Source organism: Filicampus tigris, chromosome 16 (assembly GCF_054856515.1).
Source record: "Filicampus tigris isolate MCC_2025a chromosome 16, RoL_Ftig_1.0, whole genome shotgun sequence".
Taxonomy (NCBI): domain Eukaryota; kingdom Metazoa; phylum Chordata; class Actinopteri; order Syngnathiformes; family Syngnathidae; genus Filicampus; species Filicampus tigris.
Window position 1 is genome coordinate 15052504 of NC_141232.1, and position 20054 is coordinate 15072557.

The window sequence follows — 20054 nt, forward strand, 5'->3', positions numbered from 1 at the left end:
TAGGCCAACAACCAATGTGTAAATGTGTGTGTGGTATTTGGCAGTGTTTCATATCGTGTGACTCACTCAATCAAGTGCTGCATCTCCCATGCTACCTATCCCACTGCCACCCACGGAACCTACCATGATGGATGGCATGAGGTAGGTTTCACTGCCGGTTTCACTGACAGAAGCACAAGAGGACCATTATTGTCTTCATGCAGCCATACACACAATCGGTAGATTGACATGCTTTGACCTTGACCTGCTGTCTATTTTAAAGAAAGATAATTTCCTCAAAAGCTGGGGCGTCATTAGCAGTGTAGTGGTTCATTTGGCACTGCAAGTTGCAAAAGAAAACTCCATGGTGGCACCCCTGAGAAGAAAACACAGCCCCGAGGAGCACCACTGTTGGCTATCAGTGTGGATGAGGGGATTTCCTCCAGCTGTGTTGTTCCCTGTAAGCCTGTATTGACAGGTGACAGAAAAACATTGAGCATTTGGCACTTCGAGGGGAGGCCAACTAGAATTGTGTGGTGGAATGAAGAGTAAAGAATTCAAGGCACAATGTCATTGAAGTTACCTTTCCTGTGATTAACCATTATAAGGAGTAACAATAGTGGTAATTTATTGGACTCCAATGTAGGTATTGGTGCCAAGGCCTAAGATATAGATATGCACACCATCCAGCCATCTATCCATTTTTTTTTTATAGCATTAGCCCTTATTAGGGTCACCGGTGAACTGAGGCTATCCTAGATTAATTTAGGCGAGAGGCAGGTACACCCTACACTGGTTGCCAGCCAAGGTTCAGAGCTTTTGGGGTGCTGAGCACCCAGAGTGTCTGGCTGGTTCAATTTTTTTTTTTCATTTCACTTAAAGTGATTTAGGATCATTCAACACTGTGTCACTTCCCATTTGTGAACAGCACATTACACTTTGTGTTTAGCAGAAACGCTTTTACTACGCCATTCCCAGTTTTTACTCATTTATTTCTGATAGAGTACACACACACATACACACACAGAAGAACAAGCATGGAACTTATTAGACAATGATGCATTCTATTCAACGCTTTATAATTTCACCCTACACTTTACGGATTAAGATGTGTCGCCTGACCTTGAGGGTTGCAAACCTGTCAATAACTTTTTGGTGTTGCACTTGTTCATGCACATCTTTTTCAATTGCCATCACAGCCAGGTGCTGGAGTCTGTTTTGACCAGTGGTCCTTCGAAGCCAGGCTGATTCTCTCCCTGAGCTCCAACTGTCCCTCCCTGTTCTCCTTTAACAGTAAAAAACTAAATGGAAAAGCACATAAGGACAATGTAATGAGGATGTGATGCCTAAAACAAAGTCCACAAGTCAGTTCATTGTCTTACCTGACTCTTCCTGTTCTTGCACCATCATCTCTTCTCCCTTTTCTTTATCTCTCTCCTTTTCCGCTGACAACCACATACAAACATCTTTCACTCATTAAAAATATTCATTCAGTCATTTAAATAAGTAGTACATAATAAAATAATAAATAAATAATCTACCTCTGTGTTATCAAACACAAGCTGTTTTATTACCAAGAAGATAAAAATTCAACATCATAAAAATCTGTATCAATTCATAACTTTTTTAATAGTAAATGGTTTATAGATGGCGGCGCGGTGGTCGACTGGTTAGCACGTCCGCCTCACAGTTCAGAGGTTGTGGGTTCGATCCCGGCTCCGGCCTCCCTGTGTGGAGTTTGCATGTTTTCCCCGTGCCTGCGTGGGTTTCCTCCGGGTACTCCGGTTTCCTCCCACATTCCAAAAACATGCATGGTAAGTTGATTGGACTGTCTAAATTGCCCCTAGGTGTGATTGTGAGTGCGGATGTTTGTCTCCGTGTGCCCTGCGATTGGCTGGCAACCAATTCAGGGTGTCCCCCGCCTACTGCCCAAAGACAGCTGGGATAGGCTCCAGCATGCCCGCGACCCTTGTGAGGATAAGCGGTATGGATAATGAATGAATGAATGAATGGTTTATAGATAATCCATCAAAATGTGATGATAATGTGGTCAACCGATGAGGAGAAAATACATAATTATCAGCATACATCTTAAATTTTATTCTGGATGGGATGTTTTTAACTTCAGCCGCTGTTCATATTTTGCTTCTCCGTGAGTGTGTTACCTTTGTTCTCCGGGGCTCCAGGTTCCCTCTCCTCCCTTTCTACCCTTCTCACCACACACCATATTATCCAGAAATATGATGCCGATCTTGAGTTTATTTGATGTCTTTGAAATAATTTTTTGCCGCAGTCCTTAAAGTGGAAGTCAACCCCAGCATATTTTTATCCAGAATATGTCATATGCAGGTCCACTAGTCTAAACAGCATTCTGATTATATTGCGTTTGTGGAATATGAGAAATCCACCCGTTTTGGGCTATTTCAGGGGGCGGCCATTTTGTCACTTCTGTTGACTGAAGATGACATCGAAGTTGCTCGGGGCCCTCTCTATATCTGATGTTAAAGTTGGTGAGGCATGTCAGAGTACAAACCAAACAGGAAGTCAAAGGAATTTTCTGTAGACCTCAGACCTGGTGAAGGTTACAGGATGATGTTTGCTACAATAAAGGTTCCACTGGGCACAGTGGCCTCCATCATCTGTAAATTAATGAAGATTTGAACCACCAGGACTTAACCTTGAGCTAGCAGCCCCTCTAAACTGAGCGTTGGGGTAGAAGGGCCTTAGGTAGGGAAGTGACCAAGAACGTGATGGTCACTCTGTCAGAGGCAGGTGGAAGCCACTTCTTAGTAACAGGACCCCTGAAGGACTTTCAGACCCCGAGAGACAATGTTCTGTCAGATGGAATAAAGATTGCACATTCGGGCATGAATCCCGAAAGTGAAGGATGGTAGTGGCAATGTACAGTCATCCTGGATAAAAAAAAAAAAATCTTTGGGCAGGATGACTGTAAGCACAGAACCAAGATAGTAGTGTCTTCTTCAAGATAACTCAGTGAATGTCCTTTAATAACATGACCCGTGTTAGAAATATGAATCCTCCTCAGGAGTTAAACCTGCAAAAGTATAATTATTGCAGTAACTTAAACACATAAATTAATGAGAACGATCACAACAACAAAAACTTATCCAAGACAAAATTGTACACCTGTTGAAGACATTGAAAACATTTCACTTAGATAATTGTTGACAATATGGGAAAGGCTCCCTTTGTAATGCAGTTGCAGAGTCAAGTCAGTGTCACTAGCTGCAACATTAGTTGTTCAAAAGACCTCATGACAATCGACGCCAGCACAGCAATCCTGGAGCCGTTCAGTCTTGTAATGACAAGCTTCTTGGCAAATGACATGATGACGTGGGACTCTAAGAGTAACTTGAGGAGTTGAGGATCTGTGTGAAGACTGGAACCAGATGTTTTGCACAGATTTTGGGACTGATCGAATCTTGTGTCTCCGAAAAATCATCCCCCGAGATGTATAAGCGACTGTTGGATTTGGGGTGGAGTGATTGAGAGGCATGAATATCTTCTTTTCAACCCCGCAGTGGAACATATTCACGTTTTCAGCCAGAACTTTGTTTCCTCCAGTACAAGGGGCTCCTCTACAGGAGTTGATGATGTCTCTCTGTTCTGACTGCTATCCTTTGGAGGGTCATGCAGAGCTGGTGCCTATCCCAACTGACTTTGGTCGAAAGGCAGACTACACACTGCACCGGTTGCCTGTCAAACACAGGGCACATAAATTGACAACCGTTCACAATCATACACATACGTACACACACACACACACGGCCAATGAGTGGGTACAGAACAAATGCTGCCTGCGTTGAAGTCAGGCAAGTGACCACTTCACTCCACCATCCACTTAATAATACATCCGATTTGTAAAGCGCTTTTCTCGACACTCAAAGACGCTTCAGAGTGGATCCATTATTCATGCACTCGCACATTCACACGGGTGATGCTAAAAAACATTCTGTAGCCACAGCTGGCCTGGGGCAGCTTGACGGAAGCGTGGCTACCAGTGTGAGCCTACGTCCCCTGTGACCGCCACCAAACTTTCACACCCAGATGTACACCAATGTGAATGTACTGAAGGCAAAATGGGTGAAGTGTCTTGCCTAAGGACATAGTGATACATGACTCAGATAGAACGGGATTCAAACAGCAGACCCTTCGGTTATTTGATGACTCGCTCTACCTCGAGCCACGGCTGTGCCATAATTGATTTTATACTATTCTTTGTATGTATTTCATGTTGTAAAACATTACAAAACAAAAACATCTGAGCAAGAGGGAAATATATATAGTAACCAACTAATATATATAGTAACTTAAAAATAACTATTAATCAAATTATAAATTTAATAGAATTCCAACAGCCACCTGAAAGATTTGACTAAATCCATTTATTACCACTTGTTGAACCAGGCAGCTTTTGTCAAGACAAGACACCAAAAAGCTGCAGAGTGCACTCATTTCCTTTAGATTGGATAATTGTAACTGGGGTTTTACTGATTTGAAGAAAAGAAAACAAAAAAGCAATCCAACAGCTGCAATGGGTAATGATGCTGCAAGTTATTATTTTTGGTCTACACCATGGAGGGCTCCAGGATTTTTTTCTCTCCCGCAGCTAAAGTGGGGCTTGAACCATAAATAGGGGGGCTGAGGAAATAATTTATCAATATATTTTGGCATATGAAATAAAACGCTGCCGGTCCTAACTGGGGCTAAACAAACCAGGTAAGAATACAAAAGTAGAGACGATACTCAAAACTTGAGAAAATCGTCTGAAGGGGCTGTGGAGTGTCAACCCAGGTAGCACTGAATGACCTCGGACTTAACTGTAAAGACCTTTCACCTTTATTTGATTTATTATTTTGATAATCTGTGCGACATTTCGCTGTTTTCATTTATCCTGCTTTTTAATGTTTGTATTTTAACTTGATTTTCATCATTTAATTTATTCTAGTTTGAGTCATATTATTCACTCATATGTGCAAAGCATGAAAGCACCCATTATTCAAACTTTCCTAGGTCAGTATAATACATACATTATTGTGCTATCGGCACAAACATTTTAAATACAGACTACGCAACAAAAAAAAAACACTTTCGAGTCTTGCTCTGTTAAGTTCCGTTTCTGCTGTTGGATCCTCCCCATGCGCATCCGTCCCACATAATCTTTCATCTATTGGTTTTGTTTCGTGTCGGTCAGGTCGCTTAGCCAATCACATCATTGAACACACCCTAAAAGGTGGGGATTGTGTTACAGTTATTTAGTTTTTTTATACATAATTCACTACAGTTTACTGAATTTTGTGGTGAGTACTGGAGCTGTACGCCGTTCCCCTCAAATAGGTACGTATGTGGAGGAAACATTGATATTATTACAATCAGCAGATCGTGCGCGGTAAATATTGACATCCGTTTAGTGCCGTTTATACGTCTTGGTAACACTGCGTGCGGATATGCCAAGTGTGTTCATGTGACGAGATGCAAGCATGCGTATGTATATTGAATGTGTGAATCGTTAGAAATGATGCGCTAACCGCGGCTTACATTACAACACCTTACAGACTCGTCATATCGTGACTTAATCATGGCTTTGGACGGATGTGGCCTCGTTTGCAAGTATATCCTCCTCATCTTCAACCTGATTTTTGCGGTAAGTCTGGACTCTGAACATATGTGGCTGTGTTTGGAAAATGATAATCTTTCCATGGTTGTTTTTGTAATATGGCATCTAAAGCCAATTTACGTTTGTACAGAAGTGAACCTATCAGACTTTATTTCTATGATTATCGAACGCTGGATCAGTAATCTGGCCTGAAAATAATCGAATGATGGACTATGTTTAGAGAAAGTTTACACAAGAGTGGCGGATGAACTGAGCGCGCCTGACTGCTCAGTTTAGTTTCGTTTCTCTGGAAAAGCAAACTCACCGTTGTCTAGTTTTCGTCCCCTCTTTTTAGGGCTACTGACTGAGAGACAAAATGAAAGCCATTAAAGACAACGCGTTCATATACTTAGACTTATAATATTTAGGTGCCAAAAGTACTCACACCCATTTAGTAAAAGTGATGCAAATGGTTGTATCAAAAGACCGATGAAAGACTGATTTAACGCCTTGAGTGGAATAAAAGTTTAAGGACAGCTGACTCTGAAATGTACGTACACGTTTTGTTAACTTGGCACAACAACAACAAAAACCTTCTCTTTTATTAACTTGTATGGTACCTGAAAGAGGGAAAGAAAATGTTACCAAATGAATTTCGCTTTGATAATATTCTAAACTGATTAACAACACAACAACAAAAAGGTCAATTATCTAATAATGGATTTTTTAAACACACAAGCAGGTGGTTTGACTGGCTGACAAGACACCAATATCCCCACGAATTATTTTGACAACGTCAAACAATTCTGTTGAATTAGGCCATGCTTGGGAATATCGTGCTTCTCTGAATCTGTAGTTTTAATTTTAAGTTTAGTTTTTTGGTGTTTATCAAGTGCCACTGCACAAAACAGCTGGTGAGGTTCATTCAGTCAAAGACTTTTATTTGTGTGGCATGTCTCGACAGCTGGCCAAACAAAAGTATGCAAAAAATGTATGAAGCCAATGGACTTCTTTGTGTACCCCACAGAAACATGTTTTTTTCTGCTTTTGCTCTGCAGGTGCTGGGTTTCGCCTTGTTGGGCCTGGGCCTGTGGCTGAGATTCAGTGACAATACCAGACCAATCTTTGAAATAGACGGCCTCAGCTCCAGCACATTTGTGTGTGGTGAGTTTGGTGATTGTCCTTTGACCTGATGCCAATAAAATACAATTTGATACATATCGTGATACGATTCATTGTTGACACATTTTTAAGTGGAATGATTCGATTTGATTCAATTCAGTGGGATTTCAATTGTATAAAGTACGACTCAGCTCGAGAGGGTATGATGCAATGAGTTTCTTGTTAGTGTGTTTCTTGTTAGTGTGTTGAGAATAAATGTACAATATGATGAACTTGTCAGTACAGTAAATGTGGCTAACACTTCAAAGAGATTTGTCAAGGACTACAGAAGATGTGTAAGATTTTTAGCTTTTGTTATGTTTATTAACACATAAAACCTCTCCAAAACCCAAACTGTTCAAGTGAATAAAAGTCAAAGAAACAAACCAATCACCAGCAACATCAAACTGATTTATAATGTTTTGATCGGTTTTCGACCGGTTCAAGCTATGCACTCGCATCTTATAAATGAAAGCCAATTTTCTGATTCAAATCATTTTTCGTTACACCCCTAGTGTTTTTGTTTAATGAACTTCTTTTTTTTTTTTTTTTTAAAGGTGTGATTTTACTGATAGCGCTTGGCACAGTGATGCTGGTCATGGTTACAGTTGGAGACTACGGGGCATGCAGCGAGAAGAAATGTGCTTTACAAGTGGTGAGATACTTGAAAATAACCCTTTTATTGGTTTCATTTTTCCATTCACCCTTAAAACAGCTGGGTTAAAAATAACCTTGTGTGGTTTTTTAACCAATTATTTCTCAACCTTGTGTGGTTACTTTTAACCAGTTATTTTAACCCAGCAGTTTTATGAATGTGAAAGTGCACACACGTTGCCTGGTTCTTAGCGGGATTTAACTCACAAGTTACCTTTATTAAAAATGTGGTCAGAAAAGTGTATGTACCAACAAAATCCCCAAGTTGCCGTCACTGACTGCTTTTGGAATCTAGCTCCTGTCTGTCCGTAAATTTGTGATTAACGTGCAAATGGTGCATGTCAGTGAGGACACGCTTCGAACTATGACAGCCACTTAAAAAAGTCCTGACAAAAATACGTTTGAATTCATAGAATATATTATATGTTGTTTTTCACAATTCCACACAGATACCAGGTCTTTGACATTCTCTAATCCGAATACAGATATAACAATTACAGCACATTGTGGATCTGTTTACATTACATGATGCAGTGACAACACTAAAGAAACTGATGAAGAAAAAAATTCCAGCTTTGCTGTACTATGATTTCCTTAAACATGTTAATATCTCGGGGAATTCTCAATGATTTGGGAGGTTTTCATACAGAGAATGGTTATCTTGTTTTCAAGGCCACATTCTCTGTTATCAAGCCTTGGGAGGTACAGCTGGTCAAACTGACACATTTGAGTGAGAAAGTTGTATTCTTGATCACTTTATCACAAACCTTTTCTCTCCCCACACTCTTGTTAAACCTTTAACATGTTGAGGTATCAGTAGGCTGGTCCACTAATCTCAAGAGAATCTTTCTATCTTTCTATCTATCTATCTATCTATCTATCTATTATATTAGTTCTGTCAAGCGATTACATTTTTTAAACAAATGAATCGCAAAATTTTCCAAAATTGATGACGATGAATCGCATTTTTCAACAACATTTTTTTACGAAACTTGAAACCGATATTTACTTATATATGTTAGGGCTGTCAATTTAGCGCGTTATTTTCGAAGTTAATCCGACCCCCTTTAGACGCCGTCAATTTTTTGAATCGCGTGATTAAAGTTTCCATAGCAACCTGCATTGATAAAGGCTGCTGGTCACCATGATCTATACATGTATCTTGAAAAAAAAAAAAGCTTTAGAGTAGAGGAGGCGTTACATCTGCTTCACAAATATTGACAATGAGGATGATTTTTTGTGCGCTATGAAATTTAAATTAATCTCCATAGTTTAAGCTTTAATTTTGACAACCCTAATATATATATATATATATATATATATATATATATACATACATATATATATATATATATATATATATATATATATATATATATATATATATATATATATATATATATATATATATATATATCGGTACTTGCCCATCCCTTGTTTTAATCATGTGGGATTACAGATTTTCACATATTGCGGTTGGATCTGTGACATGTCCCTCACTTTTTCCTACTTTACTGTTAAAGTATACAGTAATTAAAAAAAAAAAATCTCTCGCTATGACGTGGTGGTATTCTACGCCACTGAACTATAACCGCAATAATAGCATGGTTAAATTAATAACATGCATTTCCTAATTGGATTTATTAGAATGCTGTGGAGCCATCCTCAACAGACAGTGATGATAAATCTCAACTTACTCTTTCAGTTCTCTGTTCTGTTGTTCATCCTGGCGGTTGCGGAGGTTGCTGTTGGAGTGCTTGCTTACTCCAGGAGGGAACAGGTAGGGGACGGCGGATTCACCAATAGAAATTGGGTAATGCCGTTAACCTTTACAAACCCAACATTTTCCCTGTGTTTTGAAGGTTGGGATGAAGGTTGCAGAATTCTACAATAGCCTCTATACTCTGTTTGCAGCCACAGGAGATGCTGGCCTTGGTGTCACATTAATGTTCATTCATGAGATGGTGAGAAAAAACTGTCCTCTTAAGTACTGCTTCATTTCTGTCATCTTCTTTTCTGTACTGTTACTGTTAGTAATTTTTGAATTATTCATAATCCAATTCACTTACACCGATACCTTCACTTAAAAAGTGTCACAATTAATTGATGAATCGATCATGAAAGACATTCGATAAACATCTGCTTTTGTGTTGGAAAACATTGATCAACATTTTACGCTATTTTCTGGCATTTTACAGACCAAAAGAGTAACAGAATCATAAACAATCTATCAAAAAACAAAAGTTAGCGTAATCTATTATGTAAATACTAGTTATTTGCAGCCGTAGTATGAATTATCTGAAAGTGACATGTAGTTGAACCTGAAGCAGCCTCAGAATTGTATATCAAGCCTTTCGCATTAATGAGTACCCAAGACGTAGCTTTCAGTTTAAAAAATGTTGGTGAGCTCAAGGTTACTCCCAGTCGTGTGATATTGGTTATTTTTTATTGGATTTCGTTTAATCATTAAACAATACCACAAAAAAAAACAATAATTGGTTAATAGTAATAAAAACGATTTTGCGGTAAACTTCAATACAAACTAAATTTATATCCAGTGGAATAATCCCCCCAAAAATTCTAAAAATGTTCAGTAGTGACAGTCCTATTTTCACGTTATGATACTTCGATTGGTCTATTATTATTATTTTGCTTTTGTTTTGAGAGCCAAATTTTGACTTAAAAGCCAATTTCAGCTCACCTGTTTTCTGAAGCCGTTGGTCGTTACCTGCTCCCTGAGACACTGTGATGTCATTTTCAGTCGACAGAAGTGACAAAATGGCCGCCCCTTGAGATGGCTAAAAACGGATAGATTTTGCTGCTTAACTCATATTCCACAAATGCAATATTAATCAGAATGCCGTGTTTCAACTAGTGGGCCTGCATAGAACATATTTTTGAAAAAAGTATGTTTGGGTAGACTTACTACCCAAACCCCCACGCTTTAAACCCGTTTTCCAGGAAAACGGGGGGGAAATGGGGGAGAAGCCCCCATTAACTCCGTCAAAATAGAAAAAAAAAATCCTTGGCTACTGAGTTGTATGTGGGGGTCTGTTGTAGTGTGTGTGTGTGTATTTCAATTTAATTACTTTATTAGTTTGATGTTAATCATTTCATAAAACCGTATTTTACATTCTCATTTATCAGGGTTTAATATTCAAATTTAAAACACAGTGCTTATTTTCTGGGGAGTGGCTGGATGGATTAATGGAATTTCAGTTCATGTCAAAGTGAAAAATTGACAAGCAAATTCAGTTTGGTCACAGATCAACTCAATCTTGTTTGTCAAGGTACTGTTAATTTAGCACCGATCACACAATAAAATTTACCCCAAGCACACAATATTGATCGACGACCAGCTGTCACATTGTAGTGCGGGTCAACACCACTTCTACTACAACCACAATACATATGGATGAACGAGATGATTGCTGCTTGTTAATTAGAGTGGACTTCATACCGCTTACCTGTATGCAGAGAAATTATTTGGAACAAGCTGCTCAAATTGTCTCACTTGGCAGTGATTCGAGATCATATGCTTTAACTTCATCTTCCTCCATTTTATAGCTTCATTGCTGTGGTGTGACAGGGATCACGTTGTTGGAGGCTGTTCAAAAGACCTGCCCTATGCCAAAAGGGTTCTTGGAGCACATCATCATGCCTGTAAGATGCCACCTTCAGAGATTTTGGAGGTCATGGTTGTCCAAAATCTTTAGTCCAGGTGTGCTTAGTTTCTGCTATTTGCTTTCAGACATGTCCGGGGGTTATCACAGATTTCTTCAACAATAACGCACCAATGGTGATGGCCATCTTCATTGGAACAGGAGCTCTGTTGGTAAGAAAAAAGTTTAAAAAAAAAAAAAAAATCAAGCAAATCTAGTCTTGGCTTGTTTGAATTAACCTTGGATACAAAGTAAGAAAAAGATAGTTGGCGAGGGATAAGGACTGGGCCGGCCCGCAGATATCAAAATTGCATACAGTGGTACCTCTACTTACGAAATTAATTGGTTCTGGAAGAAATTTCTTAAGTAAACAATTTTGTAAATAGAGATGTGTTTTCCATGTAAATTGCCCTAATCCGTTCCAAGCCCCACAATATTCAGACATAAATGTTTTATAAAGCATAAAAATGCATCAAAACATGTAACAAATACATGTTACAATTAGATTATTGCGCAATAAATGAGAGTTGTGCATAATGTAAAAAACAAAGAACAAAGAATAGAGTAAAGAATGAAAATGATGGTGGTTTACCTTTTAATTTCCGTCCTCATCGCTTTTTGCCCTCTTTGGTTCATGTTCTCTCGCAGAAGTGGATTTTGCCTGGCGTTTTGTAAAGAACTGATTTAATAACGTGGCGACTGTCGATACATTGCGCTCATATTCTTTGGCGAGATCAACCAAACACATCCCCTTTTCATACTTTTCTATTATCTCATGCTTTGTTTTGTATGGACAAAAAAAACCGATTTTCTCCTTTTTTTTCTTTTCCTTGTTTCTAATTCACGTAAAACTATCGCAACACCTCATGGCCCGGGGGGCGAACGACGAGGACGCTGCATAGACATATTTATCACATATATATCTATCTACCTGTCTATCTACACACATAGACACATACGGTAGAGGTCCCTCTTAGCAAATGGGATGCCAGGAAGATGCTAGGTCAGGGGTGTCAAACTCCCTTTGGTCTGCGGGCCGAATACAGCTTAATTTGAGATCAAGCGGGCCGGACCAGTAAACTCATTGCAAAATTACATAGAACTAACAATAAGCCCACTTTTTTCCTTTGTATTAGTCACTAATACTAATAATTAGTGCAAAGAATGAGTAAATTATCAAAATGTTTATTAACAGAATTTTCCTTTTACATTATGAACAATATATTATGAACAAGAGAATAACATAAGAACATAAATAAAGTATGTGCAATTTTAACAACACTTTTACACAGTTAAACATATATTTAAGTGTGTTGTACATAAAACTGATCACAGAAATAGTAACAATGTTCCAAAAACATTTAGTACCAGCCTTGTGGAACTTAAAAACACTGTTTTTCAACATCTGGAAAGCAATTTGAACAAATGAATAACTTTCACAGCAATTATTCGTCTTGCTTGGAATTTGCACTTGAAACTTGACATCGTTTATCCTGCACAAGTGCATCAATATGAGGCATCATGTCCTGAGAAGCAGCCAATTTCAGAATCTCATTCAAATGCTTATGTGTGAGCTTTGAGCGCAGCTTTGTTTTATTAATGTTCATTAGTGAGAAAACTTGCTCACAAAGGTAGGTTGTCCCACACATGGACAATGTTTTAGCAGCTAGTGCTGTCAATGCGGGATAGCCTGGTAGGAGGTAAAATGTGTCCAAGCTTACTGAGGCAAATCTGTCCTTCAGTTCTACATCACACTGCAAATCAATGATTTCAAGTTGCATGGCAACGGGCAAATCAGAAGCTTTGACTGTGAATGGTGAGCGAAAAACTGCAAAATCTGTTTCGAGTTCGCTAAAAACCTGAAATCTTTTCTCAAACTCCTTCAACAGCCCTGAAATCTTCTCTTTGTACCGTTTCACGTCAGAATTAACGCTTGCTGCGCACATATCTTTTAAACAGGGAAAATGAGCAGGGTCACCGCTTGCCACCTGCGTCTCCCATAACCCGAGCTTTAACTTGAATGCACGTATGCTGTCATAATACTGTGTTATGATTTTTTTGCGTCCCTGCAACATTTTGTTAAGAATATTCAAGTGCTCAGTGATGTCAACCATAAACGCAAGGTCCTGCAGCCACAGATGGCACTGTAATTCCTGAACAGGTTTACCTTTTTTCTCCATGAATTGTCCGATTTCATCACGTAAATCAAAGAAGCGCTTTAGCACAGCACCTCTGCTTAACCATCGTACGTTCGTGTGATAAGGCACACCATGGATAATGTTACAGTCACTGAGAAAGCTGTCAAATTGACGATGATTGAGACCTCTGGCTCGGATGAAATTCACAGTTCGGACAACCACCTCCATGACGTGATCCATTCTTAGCGATTTCCTGCATAATGCCTCCTGATGCAAAATGCAATGAAATGTCCAAAAATTACCTCCCCCATTTGCGGCTTGCACTTTATCTCTGAACTTTGTCACAACACCTGCCTTTTTACCGATCATTGACGGCGCACCATCAGTAGCCAGGCTTACGGCGCGTGACCAGTCCGCTCCGACTCTGTCCAGCGCTCCAACGACGGAGCTGAAAATGTCTTCAGCTGTTGTGGTGTCGATCATCGGCACCAGCTCGAGAAACTCCTCTGTGACATTCAAAGTCTTGTCAACTCCACAAATGAATATGGCCAGTTGAGCGACGTCCGTGATATCAGTACTCTCATCAATCGCAACAGAAAATGCCACAAATGACCCCCCTTTGCGTTTTAGTTGATGGTCCAAATCTGCAGAGAGTTCCGAAATCCTGTCTGCCACGGTATTTCTTGTCAAGCTTATATTGGCGAAAGCATGTCGCTTCTCAGGACACACAATTTCAGCAGCCGTCAGCAAGCAGTTTTTGATGAACTCTCCTTCACTGTACGGCTTTGATGCCATTGCTATTTGCCTCGCAATTAGGTAGCTGGCTTTCACCGCAGCATCACTGGCTTCTCGGCTCCGGGTGAAAACAGATTGCTGTTTCTTCAGACGCGCCATCATTTCATTTACCTTCTGTTTTCTCAATTCTCCATGCAAACTGTTGTATTTTTCACCATGCTGAGTTTCGTAATGGCGCCGAATATTGTATTCTTTAAGCACCGAAACTTGCTGCTGGCACACCAGGCACACGGGTTTCCCATTCACCTCCGTGAACATATAAGAACATGTCCATTTTTCTTGAAAAGTCCGACACTCTGTGTCTACTTTTCTCCTTTTTGACAAAGACATTTTGCTGATGAGGGTGCGAGGCAAACGGAAAAGTAGATAATGCAATTGTCGCCAATAGACGCTGTACAGACGTTCAATTTTACCAGGTCAAGGTGGTCCTAGTTCCGCCGCAGTGTTGCTTTCATGTTGTCTGCACGTACTAAAACACTGCGCCCCCTAGCGGATAATACAAGAACTACAAATTTTAAAGAAAATTCATATTTTTTTTATACAATGCAGCTTTCTTCCCCGGGCCGTACCAAACCACCAGACGGGCCGGATCCGGCCCGCGGGCCGTATGTTTGACACCCCTGTGCTAGGTAATAGCCAATGGCAGAGCAGCTATGAGTATGTTGCGTTCACGAAACTCTGGAGTTGCGAGTAGCGGCCCATACTACTAGTAGCAGCCCATACTTTTACCTTTCGTATCCTGAAATTTCTTTCGTAACAAGAGGCAATATTTTCCTGTTGAGGCGTTTCATAACTTGAAAATTTCGTATGAAGAGACGTTCCGTAAGTAGAGGTACCACTGTATATATATTGCCACCCATTGAAATGCATTCAGAAAGAAAAAACAAATTTCTTAAAAAAAAAAAAAAAAGGATAAAAGAACTGAGCTGTATGTGGAATTTTTATCTGACCCATCAAATTTTATGCGCCCCAAGATATTTGCATTCATTTAGCAGTTTTTCCTTCAAAATTGGTCAATTAAAATGTTTTATTTTTCATTCATTTAGCTCATTAAATAATTGGTTATTTTACTGTAGAGAAAATGAAACGGTATTAGTGCAATTGGTTAATTAGAAAGTATTATATATGACATTTTCAAAAATATATTTAAACATATTTTTCAACCACATGTGAATTTGTTTTATTTCATTACCTCATCTACAAATGGCATGGCCAACTATCTCTTTTAAAGATCAAATGTGGCCCTTGAGCGCAAAAGTAAAATCCGATTTTGTCAGTTACGAGCTGAAAAAAAAATGCTTGTTCCACATTTGACTAGTTCAAATGTGGCACATTTCTACAAATCGCCAGAGCTGGGCACTTGACCATTTTTTGACCCTCCGCCCTTGACTTGGTTACCCTTCCGGCTGCGACCCCCCGGCCATATTCATCGGCCCCCGCCTCATTCCGCCCTCCGACCAAAAAAAAAAAAAAAAGCATCTATGATTGACATCAGGAGAAATAACGCCAGAGGCTTTTTAAAGATCATTAGCTGGCTAATTTACAATTTGAACCCGCTGTGGACACGCTTCAAAGCGCCAGCAGTACTTACCCAACTGCGTGTGCTTACTTCGGTTGCAAGCCCGGGGTTGGACTTGTGGCATTGTATAATTATTTGGGTCCAACAGACAGCCAGAAGTTGTAGTCAAGTTACTTATTTATTTTCCACACTTCCCCTCCTTGCCGGCCTTCAAAATAAAAACATACCAGCAAACCATTATACACAGCTGGTTTGAAATACGGCGTATTTCCGGAAATAGGGAAGACGCCAGAGAAGTGCATGAACTCCACCTTGATGTGGCTGCGTCATCCTTGAGTCAGTGCTGTGCGCAGCTTGAATATACTCCCCCCAAAAAATAAAATAAAATAATAATGATAATATATATACTCGTGGACACAAGTTGTTTTGAAACAAGTCGGGGGGCGTCGCTTCAAAAAGACAGCGACCACAATGGATATCGTGCCTGCTACAACCATAAAGGGACCGAGATGACTAGACGATGCATTTAATTTTATTGCGAAAACGATCAATACCGCAATCCCGATAACATCAGTTGTCGCGCGCGCCGACGCGGGAGTAGAAAGAAGCCTAAAAAGAAGCCTTTCACCGAGTAGGCTGAGATTACATTTTGCCACCTTGCGAGCACGTCACACGCATGAGGGCCGATTAGTGGGCCGGACTAAAATCGACTTCCGGCCATGCTTAGTCCAGCCATTTTTTTTTTAAACATTTGTCAGCCTCACCCCGCCCCGCCCCAAATATGGACATCCGGCCGGGCAAATCGCACATACAAGAGCTAACCAGGTTAAAAAAATAAGTATCACTTTCATTTGTATTTGCGGCTGAGCAGGGAGGGGAGGGGTGAGCACTTGCAGGCAGGAGGAGGGACGAAAACCGGAGTGTACACGGATGCCATTTTACTGTCGATTAATGTGCGTTGTCCTAGAAAAAAAAAAAATTGGTGCCAGCGGGTACTCATTAGCCCAAGGATAGCATGAGCAGCCTAGGTATCTGTTCTAAAAATAGCTCACTAGTGATTGGACACTGTGCCCAAGGACTAAAACAGAAGAAAAATGTAAATTTGTTAAATGCCTTTCTAGAGAATCTTAGTTACAAAATGTGCAATCCATAAATGTAAATCCATAAATGTAAATCCAGATGAGATTTGATCAAATAAAATTCTGAACCTAATCAAATGTAAACCCCAAAAAATGTTACGATTTCAATATGTTGTGTAGGTTGTACCCAAAATATAATGAAAAAATAAATCCTTTAGAAAACTGTGACAAACATGTTATAATGAAATTGTTGGTGGATCTTAGTCATGTTCGAAAGTCTAACCACTTGAAACTCTGTCCCCCTCTATTCCTTCATCCATTTCAATCACATTTTCTTTCCTTTAATCACTTTCCTCCCTCCCCTTACAAAGATCATCGCTCTGATATGCAACATAATCCTCAATCAGCAGCTTCGTGTGCCCAGCTCATCTTCTCCTCAGTACATTATCTTGACCAACGCTTCTCCATCCCTGCCAAACGTGTCCCAGCATGAACTGGTCTCCAGCTCAAACTCTGACCAAGAACCAATCATTTTCACCCCTCTCACAGAAACCAACAGGACTGTGGTCCAGACCTAGTCCGCTCACATTACGTTTTGTTTTTTTTGGGGAAAAAAAACATTCCATAATTGAATAGGATACTTTTTACTCATCGCGCATTAACAATTGTTTGGTACGGACAACAAGCTATGACAATGACAATACAAGTTACATCAGTGTCATCAACAAAGCTACACAATAACGGAATGATGAAAATGGTCAATTTTAGTTTTTCTTGTTTGGAGTTTACCGTAGTCATACTACAGCTGTAAGTAGGAATCTTGGGATTTCGATATCAAAAATAAATGGAGGGTTGACCTGGCCTTGATAAGTCAAGATCATCTAAAACACTAGGCCCTGCACATTTTGAACTTAACTTTCAAATTTCCATTCAAATGTTAACAATTGTCCTTCCTTTCCATCATCTTCTGTCACTACACTCTGTTCCTGGTCAGTGCCCCGAAGTTAAAAAAAAAAATGTATACCCAAGGGCAAACTCAATATTATTTTCACGCTTTGTCTGGCAAATTTCATCCACCCTTTCTTTATTTCCCCCTTACTTTCTGTTTCTACACGACAGATCATTGCCCTGGTGTGCACAATTATCCTTTTGAAACAGATCAAGAAAGACCTGATGGCCGCCGCTGCCCACTACTCCGCTGTTTACTAGGTGTTGATTTCATGCAAGTGACTCACCATTTATGCTAACATGGGATTGACATTTCAGATTACATAGTATATATATATTACATTTTCCATACACAGTGTTTAACTGGTTAAACAGCTAATTGGGTCAGCTGTCAGTGTAGCTTTCCTTATGTAATATATATATATATATATATATATATATATATATATATATAATTTAAAAAACAGTGTAATACCATACCAGATACCCTCCATTGAAACTCATGTTTATTAACAAGTATGTCAGTTTAATAACTCGTGTCACCAATGTCACTGAAAATTACTCTATCAGATGTGTCCAAAAATCTTCCACCTGCTATTTCTAGTAGTTAAATAACGCGTTTTATTTTGTGTAACCTGTTATTTGTTAAGTACAAAGTGTTTGATTTTTGTAAAGGTCAAATTGGACACAGAGCCATAAAACCTTGCTAGCACATAAGTTAACTTTTGTTCTTCTGGGGAGCTTTTCCTGTAAAAGACTTGCTGCTGTTCAATACCTTTGACTAGTGTTGTTTTTGTTTTAGAAACTTTGTGTTGCACTTTTTCTTTTTTTCGTTAAGACCTTGCTTTTAAAAAATAAACTGCTACTTTGTTATACTATGGTAGTGATTTGTGTCTTTAATTCAACAATCATTTTGAAAATGTGGGCCTAACGTACACGAAAAATGGCAATGTTTTACATCACGTTCCGTCTTAAGATAAAGTTGAGCACTAAATGTCATTATCTTCTTGGTTAGTTATCAAGTACCAGTTTGAAGCACACATCGCACATCTTGTGCTACTTAAAACAGAATAGAGTTGGGATAAATAAACGCTAACATTACAATTGCGATTTGTTTTTTGTTTTTTTGCACTTGCCCAATTGGAGTCATGCAATATGAAATAAGCCCAATGTGGACTGTGAATATAGCCATGCACAGAAAAACATTTACTATTTATTGATTTTTAATTATTCTTTTAAACTTTTGTCAGGCATGCATCGGAATTTTGAAATTCACTGCCGAGCTAGCCTACAATGCAGTCAACCTCTGCTGCAGAGCACACTTCTGCCACACAGACAACGTAAATCAAAGGACAAGGAGAGAAGGGAAAACATGATTATTTATAATTGTGGTCATCTGAAAACCATTTACAAGATTATACCGCCATCTGTAGTTTAAAATAGTATATTGAATGTTGTCTGATAAATGTTCTGGGTAAGGTACCTCTGTCATTCACCTCTGTGAGACAGATTAAGATTTCCATTAAACAGAAATTACATTTTTGAAAACAAATTGAAAGGTCTAAAATAGTGCTTTCTGCCCAGTATTAATTCAAAGCACTGTTACCAGTTTGATCTTGATCGGTTTGTTTTCAAGTTATAAGAACCAATACAAGAGAAGCGTTTATAACCATGAGTCGACCTCACGTCAACAGACATTTGGAAGATCATTTGATCACATTGATGAAACTTGGTCAGACACTGTCACCACATAAGGCTTGATAATTGCTAGAATGTTAATATCTAAAAAGACTGAACACAAAACCACAAAAGTGTCTCAAAAAGCAAACTGTAGTATGCAAAACCTGGGCAAGAATTTCATCATTCGTGCACAACATGCCCATTACAGATAAGCATGTTGTTGCTATATGGAGTTTGAGTGCAAGCCAAGCAGCAGTGAACCAGCAGCACCAGGTTAGGTGCCTGGAAGTCCAGCAGTCTCATTTCCAAATATGTGTCTTCCTTGGAGGAAGTCGAGAGGCAGGTGGGCCTCAGGATGGTAGCTGATAAAAGATTTGTCTCAGAGAAAAAAAGTGGTAATGTCACATTTACATTTAGACATGGGCAAAAGGTAACCAAGTAAGATACCAGCTGCTCTAAAATCAACAGGCATCATTTCAAAATCTGAAAATGTCGAAGGGGAGATAAAACACCAGTGCCAATTCTCAGCTGCACAGTGGCAGTGTCCACTGTGTCCTGGGATGGTGCAGGCAAATACATATCCATTCAAGGTAGACTCGAACCCCCCAGGGAAGCTGACGATCCACAGTCTATTATCAACTTGTGAATAAAGTCACGTTTTGAATGAGGTCAACAAAACAGTAAGTCCTGTAGCAAAGAGAAGTGAATATTTGAGTGCAGTGTGAAACGTTAACATGTCTGACTTGAGTGACAACTTGACGTACCTGATGTACATGTTACCACGCTCGTAATGACTCCAGGACCATCTGACCCGAATCCTAA

The 20054-nt window shown here is 39.4% G+C and overlaps 1 protein-coding gene across 2 annotated transcripts; it reads left to right on the plus strand.

The window, feature by feature from the left end:
• Positions 1-5187: 5187 nt before the first annotated feature.
• Positions 5188-18427, plus strand: cd9r (CD9 molecule related). 2 transcript variants are annotated; one of them, XM_086056170.1, is made up of 9 exons: positions 5188-5337; positions 5556-5644; positions 6655-6760; positions 7315-7412; positions 9117-9191; positions 9274-9375; positions 10979-11074; positions 11163-11246; positions 16976-18427. In XM_086056170.1, exons 2-9 carry the CDS (start codon positions 5579-5581, stop codon positions 17180-17182), a joined length of 834 nt encoding a protein of 277 aa, XP_085912296.1. In that variant the 5' UTR covers positions 5188-5337; positions 5556-5578; the 3' UTR covers positions 17183-18427. The 2 variants fall into 2 exon arrangements, with proteins under 2 accessions (XP_085912296.1, XP_085912297.1); XM_086056171.1 differs by having other exon boundaries at positions 17724-18427.
• Positions 18428-20054: the final 1627 nt, after the last annotated feature.

Coding starts and splice junctions, on each gene's coding strand:
- cd9r (XM_086056170.1), top strand. CDS start 5,579: ATGGCTTTGGACGGATGTGGCCTCGTTTGCAAGTATATCCTCCTCATC. Junction 6,761..7,314: donor CTCCAGCACATTTGTGTGTG/GTGAGTTTGGTG, acceptor TTTTTTTTAAAG/GTGTGATTTTACTGATAGCG. Junction 9,192..9,273: donor CTTACTCCAGGAGGGAACAG/GTAGGGGACGGC, acceptor TGTGTTTTGAAG/GTTGGGATGAAGGTTGCAGA.